The sequence below is a fragment of the Sparus aurata genome, chromosome 7 (genome assembly GCF_900880675.1).
Source record: "Sparus aurata chromosome 7, fSpaAur1.1, whole genome shotgun sequence".
Classification (NCBI taxonomy): Eukaryota; Metazoa; Chordata; class Actinopteri; order Spariformes; family Sparidae; genus Sparus; species Sparus aurata.
This window is the reverse complement of record NC_044193.1, coordinates 26720179-26741341: the sequence shown is the minus strand read 5'-3', so window position 1 is coordinate 26741341 and position 21163 is coordinate 26720179. Positions and strand designations below refer to the sequence as shown.

At 40.3% G+C, this 21163-nt stretch overlaps 1 protein-coding gene across 3 annotated transcripts in view; it reads right to left on the bottom strand.

The window, feature by feature from the left end:
• Positions 1-21163, bottom strand: part of prex1 (phosphatidylinositol-3,4,5-trisphosphate-dependent Rac exchange factor 1) — an 82100-nt gene that overhangs the window by 26626 nt on the left and 34311 nt on the right. For all 3 annotated transcript variants that reach the window (XM_030423009.1, XM_030423012.1, XM_030423010.1), the window contains exons 8-16: positions 21024-21139; positions 19051-19200; positions 14330-14477; positions 10293-10393; positions 8435-8538; positions 7913-7962; positions 5928-6003; positions 5456-5528; positions 1699-1844 (exon numbers count right to left, since the gene is read on the bottom strand). In XM_030423009.1, coding sequence (XP_030278869.1) covers positions 1699-1844; positions 5456-5528; positions 5928-6003; positions 7913-7962; positions 8435-8538; positions 10293-10393; positions 14330-14477; positions 19051-19200; positions 21024-21139 — 964 coding nt within the window. The remainder of the gene's footprint in view (positions 1-1698; positions 1845-5455; positions 5529-5927; positions 6004-7912; positions 7963-8434; positions 8539-10292; positions 10394-14329; positions 14478-19050; positions 19201-21023; positions 21140-21163) is intronic.

Below are 21163 nucleotides of genomic sequence, written 5' to 3'. Positions count from 1 at the left end.
TAACAGTTTGAATAATGCAGGTTTGCAATTTATGACTTTAATTGCATTTCAGATGCCTTTCCTCTTTGCTTCTTTTATTCGGTTCCCCAGCGGGACGAGGCTTAGTTAAACGCTGTCATCACCAAACACATTAGTCGGCTTCCATTAGGTAAGCTGTTGGGGCCATCTTTTCCTGCTGCACAGCCCTGATAAGATGGGGATCTCTGTTGTTACATCAGAGTAGATGGCTGTGGTAAATAAAGAGTTCCTGCACTTCACTTCAATAATAGCCATGAGGAAGGATTAGTTTTGCTAATCAAGGAAAAAAGCCTTTTCTACTTCTTGTGGAAGGACAGATAGTGTGCCATTCCACCCTGATATGAAAAGGGATGCTACTGATGCTTCTAGGTTCTCCCAAAGATAATGGACTTGACAAAAACAGTTCACTTTCTATTTTAGCCTCTGGAAACTGCTGTCTGATTGACCCAGTACAGCGTAGACTGACCTTATTTTATGTGCCAAAATAAAGAGAAACCAGTTACATTCTACTCACTATGAACAGGCCATATGTTATGTGACCTATTGCATGAATTATAATGACAAAAGGACATTCAGACTATTTTGCTTTAAGTTTGTTTGTTTGTTTTTTTTGCAGCTGCTTTAACCTATTTACAGAAGACAAGGTAGACCTCGCTTAAACATCTCACTCGTTCTCACTCCTGATGCTTATTTCTCCTGGGGTTTTTTTCTCTTCACTCTGTTCTCCCATCACCTAATCTAAATGTCATGAATAAGGATTGTTAAATGTTAATGTATCACCAAAGATAAAAAGAAAGACGGAATTCAAATTTTACTTCGCTTCTGTGTTATTAGATAAGGAAACTAAGCAGCCTGTTAGAAAAATAAATATTAAGGTCCATCGCTGGAATGACATGAAAGGTAACAAGTGGTGAGCCATTTTTAACAGGTAAAGTGTAAAATATCCAAACAGGACTCACCACTAAGCTCAGTTTCATGCCTGTGCACTAAAATGTAATATTTTCATCTTTCAAACAACTGCACAGTATATTTGACTGCAAAATCAGCTCCAGTCACCTCTCATATTTTAGTCTCTCATCTCAACAGGAACACAAAAGGGACTTTATCCCAGGCAGAACAGTTGATTATATTTCCACAAGACAACAGTCATTAAGATTCATTCTGATCAGTGCGAATTCAAAGGTGTTTACTATTATCAAAGCAGCCTCCAGTCCCATGAGGGCGAGGAGCATTGTGTCTGTGTGTATAGTGATGTTAATTACATCTAGTTTAGGAGATCAGAAAGAAGAATGCACAAGGGTCTAAACTGACTGGAGTTGGGGATACAGGAGAAGCCAGTATGTCACTTAAATTGGCTATACAATACAGTCATGTTATATAATATTGTGTGCACACACACACACACGCACACGTTTTGTTTTTTGCATCTATCCACATTGATCTATTGTTTCACCCTAAATGGTGATTTTAATTTATTCTATTATTGTTGCTGTTGTTGTTGTTGCTGCTGGTAGTATCACAATGTGCTAATTTAAAGGATCTTCTTGCCATATTCTCAATCTTTCAGTTAAAAACTAACATTCTCATCAGTCGGACACTGTTACAATACAATACAAGTATCTTTGTGACCGACCATGTGTAAACGTAGAAATACATGTATTTATATGTGTTCCAGCTCACCACCAGGGACTTGACCAAGATGTTTTCGATGAGTTTGAAGTCATTGCGCTGGAGCTGCTTGCTCTTAGTGCTGGTTCCCTCCATTTCTTCATCCGCATAGAAACGAAAGAACTGGGATTCATCTTTGAACTCACTCTTCTCCAAGACTTGAGGGGAAAAACACAGAGCATGTAATCACAGAGCTGCTTAAAGAAAGTAATAACGTGACAAACAGCAATGGGTCCAATCCAGGATGTTTCAGATAGAAGTTGCACTAAAATTATTTTGTGCTAATGAAGGGCCAAAAAAGCAAATGCTGAAACAATTTTAGCATTAGCTTTGACACTAAGTTGTTGCTTTACCATTAACTACCCAAAGTGTGTTTGTGCTTACACAGCCTTAATTGAAGGTCTTGTTGTAAGTGATTAGTGTGTTACATGATGGCAGGAGCCCTGTTTTGCCGGTCATTTGCAACTTCAGAGTCCTGAGCAATCTGTGGTTCTCTTCATTCAAACAAGCGTTTAATTAGTTCATCAGCTAATGATGCTAGCAGGAACACCTGGAGCCAAACCACATCTGGGTCGTAGCCAGCTCAGGCCAACGCTAGAAAAGATTCTCCAGAGGACACGAGAACACCGTCTGCTGTGTGTGTCTGAGTATGTTTAGAAAGCCCACTATTGGAATGAGCCACACTCCTAACACATGGGGCACTTCAAAGAGGTGAGGAGCACATTATGGATGCTTCTCCAGTCACAGCAAAACACACCACTTTAGAACTACTGTAGAGTTCTGAATGTGTCTCTGAGAGGAGCCAAGCCACTGAAATAAGTCCCTCAGTTACAGTACATGAGCATTCATTATGCCAGAGAGCTCTATAGGGAAGCAACTATCGATTATTTTATTCTATTTATATTCTATTTATCAATTGTTCAATTCTTATCTTAATTAACCAGTCTGTTGTTTGGTCTATAGACTGTCAGAAAATGACAATTCACATTTATAAAGCTGGAATCAGAGAATCTTACCTTAAAAATATATAAAATCAATTTAATAGTTGACGACAAATCAATTAACTGATGCAGCTTTACCCCTGTATAAACCTCAGCACTGAATTAAAGGAAGTTCTGCGCTCTCTCACAATAATGTTCTGCTCATGATGGTTGCCAGTTCTCTTTTGCGTCAAGTCGAAGCCCAGCCATTAAAAACCACTGCAACAGGTGCAAATACAAAAGTATGCCTACGATAATAGCATATTAACTGTACTGAATGCAGTTTAACAGCTGGCACGGACATCAGCTCCCTTTCAGCCTTTTGATGCTCACATTTGGACTGAAGCTATGATATGGGTTGAAGATTTTATTGTGCTGGAAAGAATTAAGAAAAGATCCCTCTTGTGTGTGACACAATAGAGTTGGTGACATTTGGCCCAAATCTTAAACACATTTCACAGATATGAGACACCCATCTGGGACCTAATGTTAGGTGTAAATCTGCAAATCTGCAAGGCTACTGTAAAATGGGCCTTGGACAGGCAACATTAACAGCCAAAGGCACCCAGCTGTTCAGAGGTTTGGAGAGCATCTGGCACCCTCAGGTGAACAAAAGCCTTCACAAACTGATTACACACACTCTCACACGTGCCAAACCCACCCGTGCTGGCCTAATGCCAAATCAAACCCTGAACGTGAGTTATTTCCTGTGAGTCACATAGGCTGGGGTTGTATAACAGCAACTACTCAACTGGAAGGAGTGCTACTCCGGAAACTGTCGTTCCTGAATGACACATCCATAGTTACGCACAAATGCGGCTAAATCGTCATTTAAATTCTGAGATCAGCTGACAACATCCAAAGGTCAAGAAATCAGCATTAAGACTAATTCTCTTGGACATTTATTCACAATAACCAGGGTGCACTTGAAATTAATGTTACTACTTTCAGTAAACTTAACATAAAAGTCTTCTATCTACTAAACGCAAAAACAGTCATCTATTTAAAAGAGACACATGTCTGACAACATGAGTACCGCAGCAACTTTAACCAAGGATTTAAAAAAATTTAATGACTATCAAATAGACACTTGATCATAACAAAATCAGGTATATTTTACCCCAGAGAGGATTTTAGTTTTCAATGGTTTAGTATTGATTTACATCGCTATTAATCCTGTAGATAAGAAAAATGTGATGGAAGGGAAGTCTGTGGTTAAAAGGATCATTACTACCCACTACATTTAATGTTTCAATTACTTTATGTGATGTTTTGGCCTAGGAATCATTAAACCAGCCTTATAACACAACTAATGGAGGACATGCATTGCTGTATATCTGGTGATATGCCTGCAGGGCAAGATGCAAAAGGTGTTTATAACAGACTTGTCGATGAATGATAAGAGCATGTAAGGACGGATAAAAGGCATTTAACTATCTTGTCTGTTATCAGTGATCTTCCCACCAGTGAGGAGACCTGTAATTACATTTAGACAAACAAAAAAAGTCAAGGAAAACAAGGACAGGAAAGAGACCGAAATAGAAGAAGAGTTCAGAAGGAACCAGGTGAAAAACAGCAGATGTGCTGACTAAGGACTAAAGAGAGTGACTTGAGGAGAGGTGAGGAGTGCAGACAGGCTGAGAGGAGAGAGGTCGTGACACTAAAGAAGGGCAGAGAAGAGGGAGAGGTACAAGAAAACAGGTGACACCTTCCAACAGATGGTAGAGGGAGGCTGGTGTATGTGTGAATGGCACTGTGGCAAGGGAAAAGTGAAGGTAAAGCCATCATAAGAGTACCTTGAAGTGGGTGTGTTTGTTTAAAGTAGAGTGAACTACAAACACTTGATGGAGTATTTACAGAGGAGATTTGTAGGCTTGTAGTAATGTGGACATAAAATATTTGACATTGTACACATTCAGATATAAGACGTGTATTTAGTACTGCAAGGCCTGTTAATGAGCAGCATGTGAAATAGTACCTGTGTGCTAATGTAGCCTATCTTAATGCAACTCACTACAAGGACAACTGTCCAGTATCGTTCTCAAAACAGCCATAACTTAGCTGTCCACAAGTTCAGAGGAACAATGACTATCTTCCTTTTAGACGTCAGCCTACTTGCTTAATTCACTGTTTGAATCAGGAAGTGCTGTCATCATGTTACTTCTTCCATTACTAACTACTTATTTTAAGTGGTTCTCACTTTAAACATAATACACTTGGCCAATGAAAATGACCAATTCAATTTCATGGTCATGGTTCAGTGGACTGACCCAGACAGCCCATGTAGCTACGCCAAACAGCTCTGGTTAGGGTACACTGCTAATGCTGTTTACATTCAACACACAGGGCTCGAACCAAAGCTGCTCCACTACAATGTGGTCAGTGAGGTTACAGACTTGGCTGGGCCGGGTATGCAAATTTACGATGGTCCTTTTTCAACTATGACGGCATGACAGAGCTAATATTAAATTTCTGTGGGTTGAAAGAAGGACTGACTGGAAGTCAAAAAAGGGGCAAAATACAAAATTAGGTAATCAAACAGAAAAAAGGAATTACCAAGGAAGATCAAGAGAATGATCAGGTAACACAATAACAGCATAAATTATATTTAAACCAGAGCTGTTGCAAAGAGACCACTGTAAATAATTACAGAAGAAGAAACCACTACATCATGCATGTGTCATTGAACTCGATTTATCTGAATAACTGAAACTGAAGTTGTAAAAATCCTGGTCAGTTTGTAATGTTTACCCATCCTCTATGTGTGTGTCACAGAGAATTAAACTGACCATGATGCATGAAGCCATTGTTGCAGAGCCCCACACCCAGCATCACGGCGTCCTCTCGGGTCGAGCAGTCTCCCTGGGAAACCAAATCAATGACGCACACGGTTGGTCAGTCACAATGCCTGTTTACACCTTTTCATACACAGCAGACTGCAGCACCACTGGCCTGAGGTAACAATATGTTTGTCAGAGTGGTAATGATGATTTGTGAGCCAAGACGCGTTTTAATAATATATGTGTGTAATAAAGATAATGGGGACTGTCCTTGGCTGTACTTTTCAAGGTCACTAAATGGTGAAAAATGCAAAATAATGTAAAACAAAAACAAAAACAAAACACAGGCATTCAAGCATATTTTAATTTTTAAACACTAAAAAAAATACTCAGTTACTATAAGGACAGCTCTTATTTCATACCCCCTTGGTGCTTTTATATTACTTTGTGTGTTTGGATGAAATGAAATAGACATTGTTACCTGTAAGAGCAACCAGTCAACCAGTTTATTGGCAGGCACCACAGATTTAAAGGTTTTCAGATGGTGATCTCTATCCCTACAGGAGTAAAAGAAAAAGGCAGTTCAAAATGTATTTTTACAGTACAAAACAGGTGGAATGAAAAATAAACAACAAGCAAAACATTGTCTGTTATGTTTATGCAATGTTTAATTTCTTGAGTAACAGATGAAAAGATTATCTCTACTTAGTCAGAGAAAGTAAAAAAGTGCATATAATTTATTTTATCTCCATGACAACAACCCTATGATTAGAAGTGCATGCAGATACAGTTCTACATGTGCTGCAGAACAACAGACTACTACAGTTTTCTAAATCCTGTCAGAACAACAACTCACCTTCATTGTACTTGTATTATCTGATTTCCTGAGCTGTTGTGAGATAACAATAAGAACCTGCAGCTCAACACTTAACTTATGAAACAGGAAACGCTACAAAGGGTGTGGTTGAGTGTGCGACTTGAACAAAAGCGAAGTGCGATATCCGTGTAGTGCACATGTGGACAAATAGTGGACTGGTTGATAATGCAGATATTGCTTTAAAACAAAATGAAGTTTGAGCTGCTCCCTGACAGATTTTCTGACTCATCCTCTACAGCGTAAGACATCTGTGTCATTTCCAAGATTGATTTTATTAAGTTTTTATCTATTTTATTGCATGTTATTATTCTTATTCACTGCATTTTAATGTTATGAAACCTGGCGGGCCCTCTGTCACTCAACAAATGTTAATAAAACAGACGCAGTTTATGATTATTTATGATTCATAAAATGCAATACATCCATCAGTAAATGAAATTATAATTAATGGTTGCTGCTGTATACAATGCCAATTTAGTGATGGATTAAAAAGCCAGGCCACATTACATAATATGTGGCTGGCAAGTAGAGGGCTTGCCTTTGTATGTTAATAGGATTCGTCCCTGAACCAAAAGCTCTTTGTTTGCACCGATGGCAAACCCAGGCATTTCAATCAACGGGTGAGTGATGGAGGGAGAGATAGAGGGATGAAGGGGGAAGAGTGCGAAGGCAGGGGTGTTTGTGTGCTCGGGTACGTTTGAGGGGGTGTCAGAGCGAGACGATGTGTGTTTCCTGCGTTTCTGTACGAGCACTTCGGTTATGACTCGAGACTTTCAGGTGGAAACAACATTTCTGTTTGTGAGATCATTCTTCCATTTTTACAGGACTAATTTCAGTTTCAGGATTACATTTAAATGTTATCCTTACCTTAATTTAAGACTTAGTTTTTGTCAAGATTTAGTATTACAATAAGACTCTAGTTTAAACAACTATTGGGGCCCTGCATATATTGACATATAAGAAGTCAGGCAATGGTGTGTGTTAATGTAAACTGTAATGTTTATATATCTGAGTATGTTTATTGTATATGTAAGCAAGAGACTTAGAAAGTGTGCCTGTGTGTCTGAATGCGAGAGAGGGTGAGAGCATAAAGGAGAAATTAAAATTGATCGATGATGTTAAAAACATTTGCAGTCATCATTTGGACTCCCACTTACCCTATGTGAATGTGAAAATGTACTAACATACATTCAGCCCACAGACAAATGCTTATATTATGTGACTCTCCTTAATCCATTAAGAGCTACCTCATATAGACCTCCAGTCATGAAGACCTGGCAGCCTCAACCTGAACTGAATCATGAACACATTAACCTACAGCAGCTCAAGCCTGGCTGGGAAGCCAAGTTGGAGAGGAAAGAGGTCTGAGGGCTGTCATTCCTGGCAGTACTACTGTTAGTTCAGTCATTACAGAAAGGGTGATGTGGGTCCGAATGTGAATCCTCACTGAATATGCATTCATGCACCTGGAAAGCCGGGAACATTAGCATATCAGGGAGAGGAGGAGGAGGAGGAGGGGAGGAGGAGGAGGAGGAGGAGGAGGAGGAGGAGGAGGAGGGAGAGAAGAGAAGAGAAGGGCAGGTACTTACTTGATGACAGGGGTGTGGAGGCTGTGAAGGCGGCAGTACAGCCTTACGCCCTAGAAGAAAAATGGAGCGGCTGAGTCACAGAACATACACACCTTGGTTAAACATGTACATGCATGGCTTCAGGATGAGAGATTTAACTGGTGATTGTCGTAGAAAGAGTTCCCCCGAGGCTATCGTTTTAGGGGAGTGATTTCAAAACCATCATCTCTAAACGAGAACAGTTATAGGCCAACATAACCGACCTTAATGGCCTCTTTGTTCAAAATGATGATTCTGGCTGAGTTTTCTATGGAAGGGATTAGTACCTACACAGATTATATTAAAATATTTGCATGAAATGTTAGATGTCATTTTTGAGGAACTTTGAAATTCACATACAAAGTTTGTTCAGTCAGTCATGTGTTGCTGACATTCCTTGGTCGGCAGGTGTTATTTCTTTAAAAAACACTGTGCAAATGCCATTAACTCAGCATATTTTCTTTCTAAATTGTTGTTAATCTGAGCATTGTTCATCATTGTTACCTTCGACATGATGTCCTCCATCTCACTGCGGGCCTTGTAGGTGCCATCATCATATCGGAATCGGTACAACACCTGCTCGTTCTTGAACTGATGCTTGTCTGACACTGAAATATCACCAGAAGAAGAACATTTAGTTTACTTTGTCACTGATGTCTTCAGACATCAAGAGCTATAGCCAGCTGTTGGCAGTAATATTGTTTTCATCTTGCCAGCTCTGACAAGCCATGGATGCGTTGAGAAAAGATATTATTCAGCCAGTTACAGTTATACACACTCAGATACATTATAAATGATGCCATATCTGTTGTAAGAATGAAGTCAGCTATGTACTGAATCAACTTCTGAAGAAACTTTGGGGGCGAGACAATGCTCAGCTACCACTATTGTGTCAGGGCCTTTTCAAACAAGCAAGTTTTACAATGTCTAGAGAACAGCGAAGCATAAGGTCTTAAATATATTCTGATGCTAACTTTTTTACACATGTAATTTGCTGTCGGTATTGGGCTAAGAACAGACAAGCAAGGCAAGAAGCAAAGGTTTAGGGGAAACACTGCAGTTGTAAATTCATGCCGGAGTCTCAAATATTTAACATAGCAGACAGCTGCCAATTCCAATAAAATCTCCCAGCTCACATTAATAAACAACCCCAAAACATGTTCTTATTTATAATCAATCCAACACTGAAAAATGACTAATGCATTCACAAACAGATGTCTGTTTGGAGAAGCTAACAGTGAAATCTGACAAACAGAGGCAGTTTGGTTCCACCACAACAAGCTGGCATGGGCCCAAACAAGCTGCTGGTTTTCTCAGTCTAGACTGAAAATGCCCCTCATAAAACCAAAGGCACCACACAATCAGCGATTGTAAAGTATCAACTGTGGAATTTAAAGCACATGAAATGATAGCTGAATTATTATGGGTGAGAAGATGATGTCAAAACTGTAAACACTCAAGTTTGGACTGGCGTGTTTGAGTAGCTCAAACATGTACAGTTGATGGACAAAGTTTGCATTACGTACTATAAAACGAATGTGGTTGACTGTCTCTGTTTGTATGTGTCTCTTTCAAAACAAATGCATGACTCAGGAACGGTCCATGAACAGCTTCAATTTGCCACCCTGTCACATAACCTCTTTTTGTCTGATTTCTTTTCACTAACTGGTGACACCTACGCTTTGCCTGCAGGCTTGAATCCTCTCTGGTTTGCCCACAAAGCCTTACTGGAGTCCCACAGAGCCCTGCATGTCATCATTGTATCTCTGTGGTTGTAGGCTACTGTGCGGGAGGTTTTCAAGGGATTTTCCACAGGTACTGAGGAATCTGAACATTGAATCTCAGCAAATTTCCCTGACAGGTTGGTGTGTATAAATCATGATATTGGTTTGTACTTACAGTATTTTGTACAAATACCTCTAAGATAGTTTTTGTGTAGCTGTTTGTGTATTTGTGTGTGTGTGTCATTTCTCAATGCATGATTCAGTTTAGTGGACCTCACACTGGAGATAAAATCACTGAAGAGGAAATAATGTGAGGCACAGAATTTCCAGAATTTTGTTATCACCAGACTGTGTCTTTGGATCATACTATTTTCTAACTTAAAACGTTAGCTGCAATGGGAAGTAGAGGATAAATTCACAACATGAATGAGTCAAACAATTATTGAAGGAAAATGTGAATCACAGAAAAAGAGAGGCATTAAAACAAGCACACAAAGAGATGACTGAACAAAGTTAGAAAACAAAATAAAAAACATGAGGTAGCCGCAAAGAACATCAAAATGTGTAGACAATGGAGGAAAACCAGAGTGAGAATAAGTAAATGAAAGAGAGAAATAAAGGACTTTGTTTCGTCTCACCATGGTGAATGATGCCATTCTCCAACAAGGCTTGTCCCAGGTTCACTCCTTCGTCAGGCTTACTGATCTCTCCGCTCTCTATCAGCCATGACACAAACTCACTGGGAACACGAGACAAAAAATGCATATGATGAGGCCTGGTTTCGTAAAAATTAAATTTGTGCATGGTTTTTTAAATCGTCACCAGCCGTGCTGACATTGGGCTCCTTACTGTGCTGTTTTTCATGGAAGTTCACAGAAATTACCTGGCAGACACAGTGCGGGCGTTTTGATATAGATGGTATGTTTGAAAGTATCTTTCATTTTCTTTTATGAAGCCTCTCATGCTCATGGCTCAAGCTTAATACTCAACACTACACCAACTCGTAAAGCATGCAATTCTTTCCTTCATCCTACGTCATCAAGAAACTGAAACAATTCCAGTTGCCTACAATGTAGCACTTAGAATTACCATTTAGGGATTTTGTTGTCAGAGTCTACATTATGTGCTATGAACATCATTACTGAGGAAATAAAACCATGTGAAGTTCAGGTTGCTGCTTTAGCAAGGCAGCAGCACTACCAGCAACAAAGACTCTGTGGAACCCGTTGCTTACCAATCCATCCTGAAGCTGAGCTGCCCTTCAAGTTCATCACTGAGAGCCTTGCGCAAAACGGCATGTTGACACTGTGCAAGGCTCTTAGGCTCTTTGAGCCATCAAGTCTGTCAGTATGACATTCAAAATGGTTACAGTGGTTTCAATGAACGACTTAAACCACAGGCCCAGACAGTGCTTCTACTTTCCACATTCAAAGAAAAGTTTATCCTTTTCTTTTTTGCTACACATATCCCTTAGGCTTTGATCCTGTACATGCATTAACCCTCTAAATTTGAGCACTTCAGCTGTGCTTCCTTCTTGTCACGCCCAGTGTGCGCTGAACTAATGTTTGAAGGAGAAAATTACATTCTCGCCTTCTTCGTCTTTCATGCTGCTCAGGGAAATCGCTTCCCTAGATAATGATGAACAGTGAATTGGAAAGAGTGTGTGTGTGTGTGTGTGTGTGTGTGTGTGTGTGTGTGTGTGTGTGTGTGTGGTGCGTGCGTGCGAGCGAGAGAGAGAGAGAGAGAGAGAGAGAGAGAGAGAGAGAGAGGGAGAGAGAGAGAGAGAGAGAGAGAGAGAGAGAGAGAGAGAGAGAGAGTTCCTTGATTAAACATTCCAGCATGGGAATCTTTTTGAAGCATGTGTGAAAAATGTGTACTTATGCGTGGACTTTCAGGCAATCATGCAACGGATGTTCATTAAACCGTGATCACTTAGAAAGCATAAATGTCAAGCATACAAGGTGTGCGGGTGTGTGTTCATATACTGTATATGAAGTTAACCCACAAGCATATCATTTCTGTGTGATGATGCAGAAGTGTGGACACCTTGAGCCATTTGAGCCACCTGCCACTAATCCTTTTTGTTTGTTTGTGCCACAAAGAGTTTTTCTTCTGTCCTGCCAGGTGCCAGCTATAACCTGTATGGCCTGTGTATGTATGTGTGTCTGTGTGTGTGTTCTGTTTAGCGAGGTCCCAAAAGAATTTTCCTTTTATCAGAATCTCAAAGAAAATGTGTTTTCATGCCGGCATTACTGGTGTGTTGTGTCTGTGTGTTCATTATCTTCCTGTATGTTCATGTCCAAGCTGGTGGCTCTTAATTGACATTGACAGGGGACAGTGAATGAGAGGGGATATCGTGTGCGTGTGTGTGTGTGTGTGTGTGTGTGTGTGTGTGTGTGTGTGTGTGTGTGTGTGTGTGTATGTGTGTGAGTCTGTGTGTGTGTGAATGTTATGTAAGAGTCAGGTTAATTTTGGACATAGAACTGAAATTAATACGATGAGCAGCAATAGTGTGTGTGTGCGTGTGTGCGTGAGTGTGTGCGTGCGTGCGTGCGTGCGTGTAACAGCGAAGAAGAGAGAACTGTGTGTCTTTTTAAAAGCATTATTGATGACATTTTAGTTCAAAACAAAACTATTTTCAAGAGAGCACTGATTCTGCTAGGCTCAGATAAACCACTGCTGTGTCCCAATTACACACTACATAGTTGTCATGTTATAGAGTACAGTATATACTAATCTTGATAGTATTCTGTTTTTGCAGTAAGTATATAAGAAACCAGCATCAATTTACTGCTTTATACTGACAGAAAATTACACAATGTGCTTGTCATTGTATCAATCATCAATCATCTATCAAACTGCAACTTAGGAATGTCAACGGCAATCGAAATCTACAAAAAGAAAACAAAATGTTTTTTCAAACCCCTTTTTTTTGTTTTATAAGATCTTCCTGGAGCCGTCTAACCACCAATTGCCATTGATCTTAATTTGTTTGTTTCCCACTCTATTTTCTTTGTGCCTATCATTGTGGGACAACAGAGTGCATCAGCAATATCATATGTATGCTGACTTTTTATAGTGTACTTAATACTGTAACATTTACAATGCAATATGGAATTGGGACACAGCTAATGATTTTTCCCTCAGAGGGTAAGAAAAAAACATTTGAGAACCGAAAGCTGAAGGAACAGAAGTTCACTCAGAAATGGAGTGTGAAGATTTGTCTTGAGTTGAGATCTAATTCCATCTCTTTTTAGCTTTAAAGAAAGAACATTTGGAAAGATGTTTCACCACAAGCGATGCTAGGCACGCACTGGCTCAACCAAAAAAGTAACAATAGGAGAATGGAAAATGTCGATTTTACAAAGTAGATAGCAGACAGGTGATGGAATTATGCTATCAAGACAATGTGGTGCTATCAAACCGGCAGTCAGCCTCTCTATTTAATGCAATAAGCACTTAAACTACATCTGCTGCTAATTTCATCAGAAAGACAAATGCTGAGCTAATGCAGGTTGCACTCATGGGCAGGAAATGACTGAGTGATAAAGCGAGGAAAGTGGGAGAAAGTGAAAAGAGAGTGAGGGAAACAGGCAGACAATCATGGATGAGTCAATAGAGGGAGTGTGCGGCTGAGAAAGGAGTGTCAGAAAAAAAAAACTCCATGTTGGCAAACACTGGAATTTGAACAGGCCGGCAGCTACTGTTCTGGCACTGCCTCTGAACTCTGACCTACAAGAGAAAACATGACCCTCCCATGAGGATACTAATAATGCACTGTTCTTAATACAGTAAGCACAGACAGAGAAGAGGAGTTCTGAATGCTTATACACACACAGTCTAGTAGAACGTTAATTCCTTGAGGGATCCAGACCGCCTTGTGAGGTACATCGAACATTGAAAGGAAAACACCCAGACAAGGACTTTATATGACGCCACCAAGATGGAACACGTCTCCCAGAAACACCATTACATTTTTTAACAAGTCAATTCCCTCCTTGGCAGTGGTTGAATGCAGTGTTATCCTCCACTACATTTACCTCAGAAAAAACTATCTCAGATGGGGGATGCATTTAATTATTTGGAATATACTTAGAGGCCCTTTTGGCAGTGTTGCAGACATTAATGGTTGCTCCCTGGTTTCTCTTATACAAGACCAGTCATCAGTCACCATCCTTGTCTTGCCTTGTTGTATTTTTTTGTCTCTCTAAGACTGAGCCGGATAGAATTTAATTGCTGCTCAGGATCTCATGAGTGCTGGTGTGTGTGGGGGAAACTTAAGCAAGTCTCTCATTGTCTATTCATTGCATTGAAACATCAAGGGGACAGAAAGGGGGATGGCTTGTAGCGGAGCCTCAGTTGAAGGTCCTCTGCTAATGAAAGTATTGGTGTGTGAGTGTGTGCTCGATGATATGAGTGTGTGGGGAGCAACTTGGGCCTTTCTGGGACCCGTGAGAGGAGACTATGAGGGGGGCTCATTACTGAGAAGAGCATGTAGGGGTAAAACAGATTGGGCATTTTGCCAGGACTTGGGGAGACTGGATCCCAGCTCTTTTGAAAACCTGCTGATCTTATGTAACAGCAATTTGTAAGGATCCCCTTGTGAACAGCACAGCAATGCAGTCACATTCTTGGAACCTAGAGAAGCCAGGCACTGAGGTAGCAAAAAACTCACTTTCCCATGAAGCACTTGGGCACAATGCTTAGTTTCCTGCGTCTATCCTTGATCAGGTGCCGACTCTTGGTCATCATCATGTGGTAGAGCTTCTCCCCCTTCTCTGCAATCATCACATAGGCATCCCGCTCCATTCCCAGTTTGAGACCTACAAAACAAAAGAAAAGCACAAGTCAGATCCAAGTGGATGTGTCACTTGGAAAAAACTAAAACTTTTTCACCTGACTTGAGAAAAAAGGATATGAGAATGGAAATAAATGACCAAACAAAACTTAGTTTTACATAGCAACTGTACTGCAAACTCAAGAAAATATAACAGACTCATGACGCGTGCATTTCAACTTGCTTTCCACTGCTATTTACACGTATCAAACTTCAAAGGCAATTGCTGTCATGGTGCTGTTAGAGGAGACAAACAGGCCTTTGCCTGGTCGGCCTTTTTGTGTTCCGGTATTGTGCAGATGCACTGAAGCCAGGAACTGAGCATGGCAGCTTGGGTCTGCCACAACCTTCTGAAACCAACCTAGATGTTAATCTTGCCGAGACAAGTAGTTTTTTAAGTAAAGTTCAGGAGGGCAGTGTGATCTGATCTTGTTCCTGTGTTGATTTGTGAACTATTATTCCTCTTTTGTAAAGCAGAACACGTGAAGGCCCATTGTAAGGTCTGCTGCCCCAGTGAGACCTCTTCAGGGAGAACATTGCTTGAGCTACTTAACATCATTGTGGGGTTTGATGAACTTCTGAACCACGCTGTGATACTGACTCAGGGCATCTTGAGTCTGCTGCACTGCGACTCCCTAAGCTGCTTAGCTCTACAAAGAGGCTGCTGAACTCCACTATAAAAGTATTCTGATTTATTGATATATTTGTGACACATGGGAAAAGAACTGACTTGGCTTCTTCATCACCTGTCAGCTACTTTGCATTTGCCTAGGGCTCTGACAGACACGTTTACAATTGGCAGTCAATTACCATTGTGCCCGCGAGCATTCCTGACTGGCTGAACAGTGATTTCACCCATTTGTTGCCACTTCTAATCTTTTTACCTTAAAGATGATAGATGGACTACAAATACAAACAGCTGACCACGCATTTCCTCTCATGCAGCCACAGAATGTAAGTGCACACTGGTGGTCTGTTGGCATTCGGCTGTAGCCTTTTCATTGACTTCATCCGCAAGCTTGAACAGAGGGCGGCGGAAGGCATTTGATCAGTTGGCTTTTGTCAGTAGTTGTTAGACTTAGTTGTAGTTAGACTTCAAGTGCTGGGGTCCTTAATATTTACACATTTTCTTTCCTTTCAGGGGGCAGGAATCTCTAGGCACCAGATGATTTGATTGGATTCAGGCGGCTATGGTGCAACAATTTTGATTTCTTCACATGATTTCTTCATTCCAACTGTGTGACTACTAGCTACTGTTTAAACAAAGTATTGATCACATGACATTTGTAATGGTCAATTATTCGACTGATTGAATAAGGTGGCACACACTGCATCAAAAATCACTGGGTGTGATCCTGCACCTCTAGCAAATCTCTTCAAAGCTAGATTACAAAAAAAGGCCTTGAGCTTTTAAAGGACTCCTCCCACCCAGCTAACAGCCTTTTTAATTTTCTCACCTCTCACAAAAGACTAAAAAGTATTCAGGCAAGAGCAACCAGATTTCAGAAAAGCACTTATCCAGAAGCTCCCTGCCTCCTTTATACTGTTAATTCACCCCTGGAGGCTACTTGGCAGATTTTCAATACTGGGCAGGTAGCAAATATTTTTGCTCTATTATGCACTTAATGCCCTTGATGCAGTTTATCTAGTGGGTCGCTCGTGGGTTGCAGCTAATCCCCTCTATGGATGCTAGTGTGTGTGTTTCATGGCTCAAAAGTTAATTTACCTTTCTGCACAAACAATCTTAGTGTATTTATGTATTTATTTTACTAATCAGATTTAAACTTACCTGTTCACACACATTTTTATGAGTGAGTGGTTCCATCGTCTGTGTTTGGATGAGCTCACAGAGACAAATTCCTTTAATTATGTTGAATAAAGTAATAGAATTTTGAGTCTTCAGTCACTCTTAGCCGTCCTCACCAAAACTTAAGAATATAAACATGATACACGTGTTAAATGTCCATTACATTTGCTCATCCACTTGGTTCAGCCATATCGAATGTACAACCTGGTCTTACAATATTGTTAATATTGTTGACAATTGTTTTTTAGTTTTTTAAATTCTTTTTTAAAATTATTATTAGAAACCTTTCATCAGCTGCAAAAACTGTCCAGTGGAGAGTGCAATTCAGTTGAAAACAAATATCTTTTACGCTACATTATGCACCATGAAGGTAGAAAGTTAAATGTCTGGGTGGAAGTATGCCCACTGAAAAGGAGTGAAAGCTGATGAGACAAACAATGTCTGAGGTTTCACGCCTAACTCTTGAATCCAGTTTTCCCATTGAGTCTTTGGGGTTCTGCAGTGGCAGCCCGTGATGGAGGTGGGGTTATATTACATTTGACAGCAGCTGGAGTCGACTTAAACAATGAGTGTCATTGAACAACAGACGGGGGCCTGTGAGCAGCAGAGGCCCCCCTCAGCTTCTGGTCCAGCTGTCAGAGTTCGTCTTGTGCTGCTCCTTGTCTTCCTCCTGAGCTAATACCCTATCGCATTATCTGACCCACGCATTTTCTTTAAACTTCCATGAAAACAGTGATAAGACAAAAAACCTCCAGCTGCAAGTTGCTGAACAAGCAAAGTCTTCAGAGTGGGTTCAGGGGTAACACTTGAATTGGCGTGTCTGGCGTGTCTGGAAAAGCATTGATGCATGAAGGGAAAAAAGGGAAAAAAATCTTTGCCACGATTTATGGCAGTTAAACTTTATCATGTAGCTGTCTAGACTGTAGTAAAGCGGTTGAGAGAAAGGTAAGCACCCTTAGAGCTGAGTATACTGTAGAGCGGGTGATAGAAAGGGAGAGTGTGGAGAAATTGGGCACTGTGACTGATCTGGCATCTGTTAGCCTCAGGTCGATTTCCGCCGAGTTGAAACGTAACACCAAGAGCTGCATCACACTCCTTCGTACTTGTTTGTACTCTGAACCACTTTCATCACAGGATCAGATGCTGGTGACGTCAAACTCTGCTGTGGATGCTTATTTAATGTAAAACTAGACTGGCTTATTTACAAGATGCAAATGTTTACATTGACAGTTGTGCTTGGCTAACGTCCAGATGTTTTCATTCAGTTCATGTTCAAAAAGCTTTTGGGGTCCAATTTTGATTTTAAACCATCAATGCTATCAGGTGACCTGTTGTGTACCGCCCAAAATTTTGTTAAAGCCTTTCGCACTGTCTAAAGCACACAACATAACAAAGACAGATGGCCAGGACTGAACAGGTGGGAACACTTTTAATGGCAAAAGAGGGAAGTTGTACGATGAAGTGAAAACAAGTTACGGAGCAACAAGAATATCAGTTTACATTACTAATCTCAAATCAGTGGGATGGGGCTGTGTAAGGCTTATTCAAGATCAGTGAATGAAATGTATCTCTTAGTGGATTTCTCTGGGTGAGAGTAAGTAAGTTTCTTATTTTCAGCACATTATTTCTAAGCTAGTACCAGATCTTAAATGTGTTTAATTGCTGCAAAAATTGCTAAAATGAATAAAACTCTTTTCTTTCTCACTCTTTAAGTCGGTTTTCTCTATTATGGTAAAAATAGAACCAGATTAATAAGAGATGTGTATGACGTAATTGAGTCTCACTCTGCTTAACAAGTGAATGCTTTTCTATTTCAATCGTTTGACCAAGATGCTGTTTTTAGCACATCTGTTGATGGTGAATCTGCTGCACTGATTGTCTGAATGTGAAGAATAGGTTTGCTGTAACAGCCTCTGCGTGGTGCACAGGTCAACTACAAACGTCACGTCACCTAAGCCTCCATTTACAAAACAAAGGCAGACAGCTTGTTCAAGGTGGGACATAACCATAGGACACAAACACTGTATCCAGGTCACAAGCACATCCAAAGTCATTACTCTGCACCAGCTGAGGGGGCCTTGATAGTCTGTGAATCTAAGGTGACAATGACATGTAGGACAACATACAATGGGTGCAACAGCAGAAAAAGCCTACATGACTACATCTACAAATTAGGAATGAAAAACTGATTTAAACGTAAATAAAGTACATGTATATAAAGAATGATGCTCTTCCAGATCAAGAAAGCCACCAGAGTAGAAAGCAGAGGGTGATGAGAAGCTGAAGGCACCTTTACTACACCAAGTTGCCAATTTATGAGGTACAGCTAGCTAAAACTAATACATATGTATGCAAAAGTCCTACATATTCCTTCCTTTATCAAGATTCAGCGTTTGTTTAAACTGTTTTAGAGATTCATGTTGATGATTGTTCCAGAGGACATGGTTTGTGGTGTTGTTGAACTGCATTGTCTTGTGCTTGTGTACTGAACGGTCTTTCTATTCTATTCTTTTTTTTTCCTCGCAATTTTACGATACTCTTACTCTTATATAAATAAATAACTATTCACACCTGTAGGTTCACTTGCAAACCATGGTTGGTGGTGCTGTGTCTTTTTAAAGGCAAGACTGCAAAAACAACTGCATTTTCCATGAGGGGAACTCTGGTATAAAACAGAGTATTGCTGGTTTTGTGCTGTCTGTCCCATAAACGCTTTGTGCCATTAAATTTGCCATCAAAAAGTGTTACTCACTCTCTCTCTGCTCCCGTTCTCTTAAGATGGCGTCCAGCCACTTCTGCTTGTCCTCTGTATTTTTGGCCATGCAGACAAACCACTTGTTTTTAGCCGTGTTGTGTATCTTCCAGCCATTAGTCACTGTGTAGTTGTTGCTGTGATAGTCCGCTGTGGGTGGAAAAAAAAACAAACAATCAATTTCTAATATGAGAGAGGGTTCATCATGAACATTTACAGAGTTTGTTATAGAAGAGGTTTAGCCAATAATAGAATATATTTTGCCTACACTGGAATGGCCTTAAGGGTTTAAGAATGTAAACAAATCATCTAATTAAAATAAAATCAACTACAGAAAGCTGTCTTCCTGGATCACTTTTTTTTGGTCACGCTTGTTTTTCTTTCTCCTTTTATTCTTATGTTCCCTGTAGGCTTTTTCATTTGGAGAAAAAAAACACACACACAACACACCATGTTAACACTGACCTAAGTTGTAAGTTCAGGAAGTAATGAATGTAATCAAATTACAAAGTTGTTGCATAAGTTAACATCATTATACCTCTAAATTTACTAATTGAGCTTTATACAAGCCAATTAAAAAAGATAAACATGATGAACCATGAGAGCATCATGAGTAAGAGACCATCTTTCCACTGACTCAACACATTCTGTGCTCGTACTCATTTCTAATTTTATCATCCATTTAGCTGCAGGTGAGCAGCTTCTGAATAATGAATGGCCACTGGTAATGGGGTGCATTAGTCTCACACTCAAAGGTCATATAAATAGATCTGATACTTTGGGCTCCACAGGGAGCAGCTCCTGCTGATCTGGGAGAGTGGGGATACGCATACGACTGTGTCGAGCCTCTTTTGAGCTGCTGGGATGGATATGAGTAAAATCGTACTTATTAAGTACATGCTGAGATCTGGTGGGGCATTTATCAAGACAGGGAGGTGTATAAGTCAGTAAGGGCGAGGACATTTTTGTTGTTTCAAAGGATTTCTGTTCCTTTCACAAGCGGTTAATCTTCTTTAATCCTGTGTCTTTAGATTGTCGAAGATTTTCTACAGTTTATGAAATCTAGATTATCACATCTTATTTTTGCAATAGGCACTTGTTTCCATCCAGTCTATCAGCAGAAAACCCCACCACTCTCCAAAGCCATCTCTTTTACACTTAGTTATCAGATAATCTGTGTTCTCGGAATTTATATAAGTTTGTATTTTTCGTGTACCACCCTAAGAATGTGTATAAGGCATGTTTTTCTTTGTGGTTTCCCCTTCAGCAACCTAAATGTGACAGCAGGCAGCCAACATGCAGAAAAAAAGGTCATGTGAGCTTGCAAAATATTCTGCCAGCACTGAGGAGAAAAAAAAAAGAGGAAACGTATGAGAGAGGAAGACAAAGTGTTTCTACACCGGCCAAAAACGTGCACCAAGCCCAGAGCGCTGCCTCGCAACAAACCACAAAAGCAACATGATCTGAGTGACAGCCGTGTCACGACGTACCTGCAGCCGAGTATCTCTTTGGCTCAATAAGAGATCTCGTCAAGTTTGTCACCTAGCTCAGGCTTGCTTTTGCACCTCAGATTTGTATCAACACCTTTACCGATTACTAAATAGCTGACATCAAAAATTGGTACATGAGGTTTGCGAGCGACATCCTGTTTGAAAGTAGGTGCAAGTATGATGCTCCACCCAAACTGTCAACAAGTACCTGATTCAGATCCAACCAACAGTTTCTACAAGGCACGGTTTCATGAACTAAGACATCAAATTAAAAATGAGCACTGAGGTAAAGTGAATGTAGTATTGTTATTGATCATTTTAATTTTCTGTGTTTCCTGGGACATCAAAGTGAAATAAATAAGAGTTTTGTTAACATAGCAACTTCATCAGAAATCAGCAGAGATGACACAAATGCCCTGAGAGAGTTGCATGAATGAATATATAGACAGTCTCCAAAGGTAACACTGCTGGGCAAACACAAACCTGTTCCATCTTCCACATTTTCCACCTCCATCACCTCAGTGTTGATTCGGCCTCTGAACACATAGAGGGGCCCGTTGATAGACTTGGTCCTCTTTGTGGACTTCTTTCCAGAAACCCTAGGAAATAGGACGACACTGTGG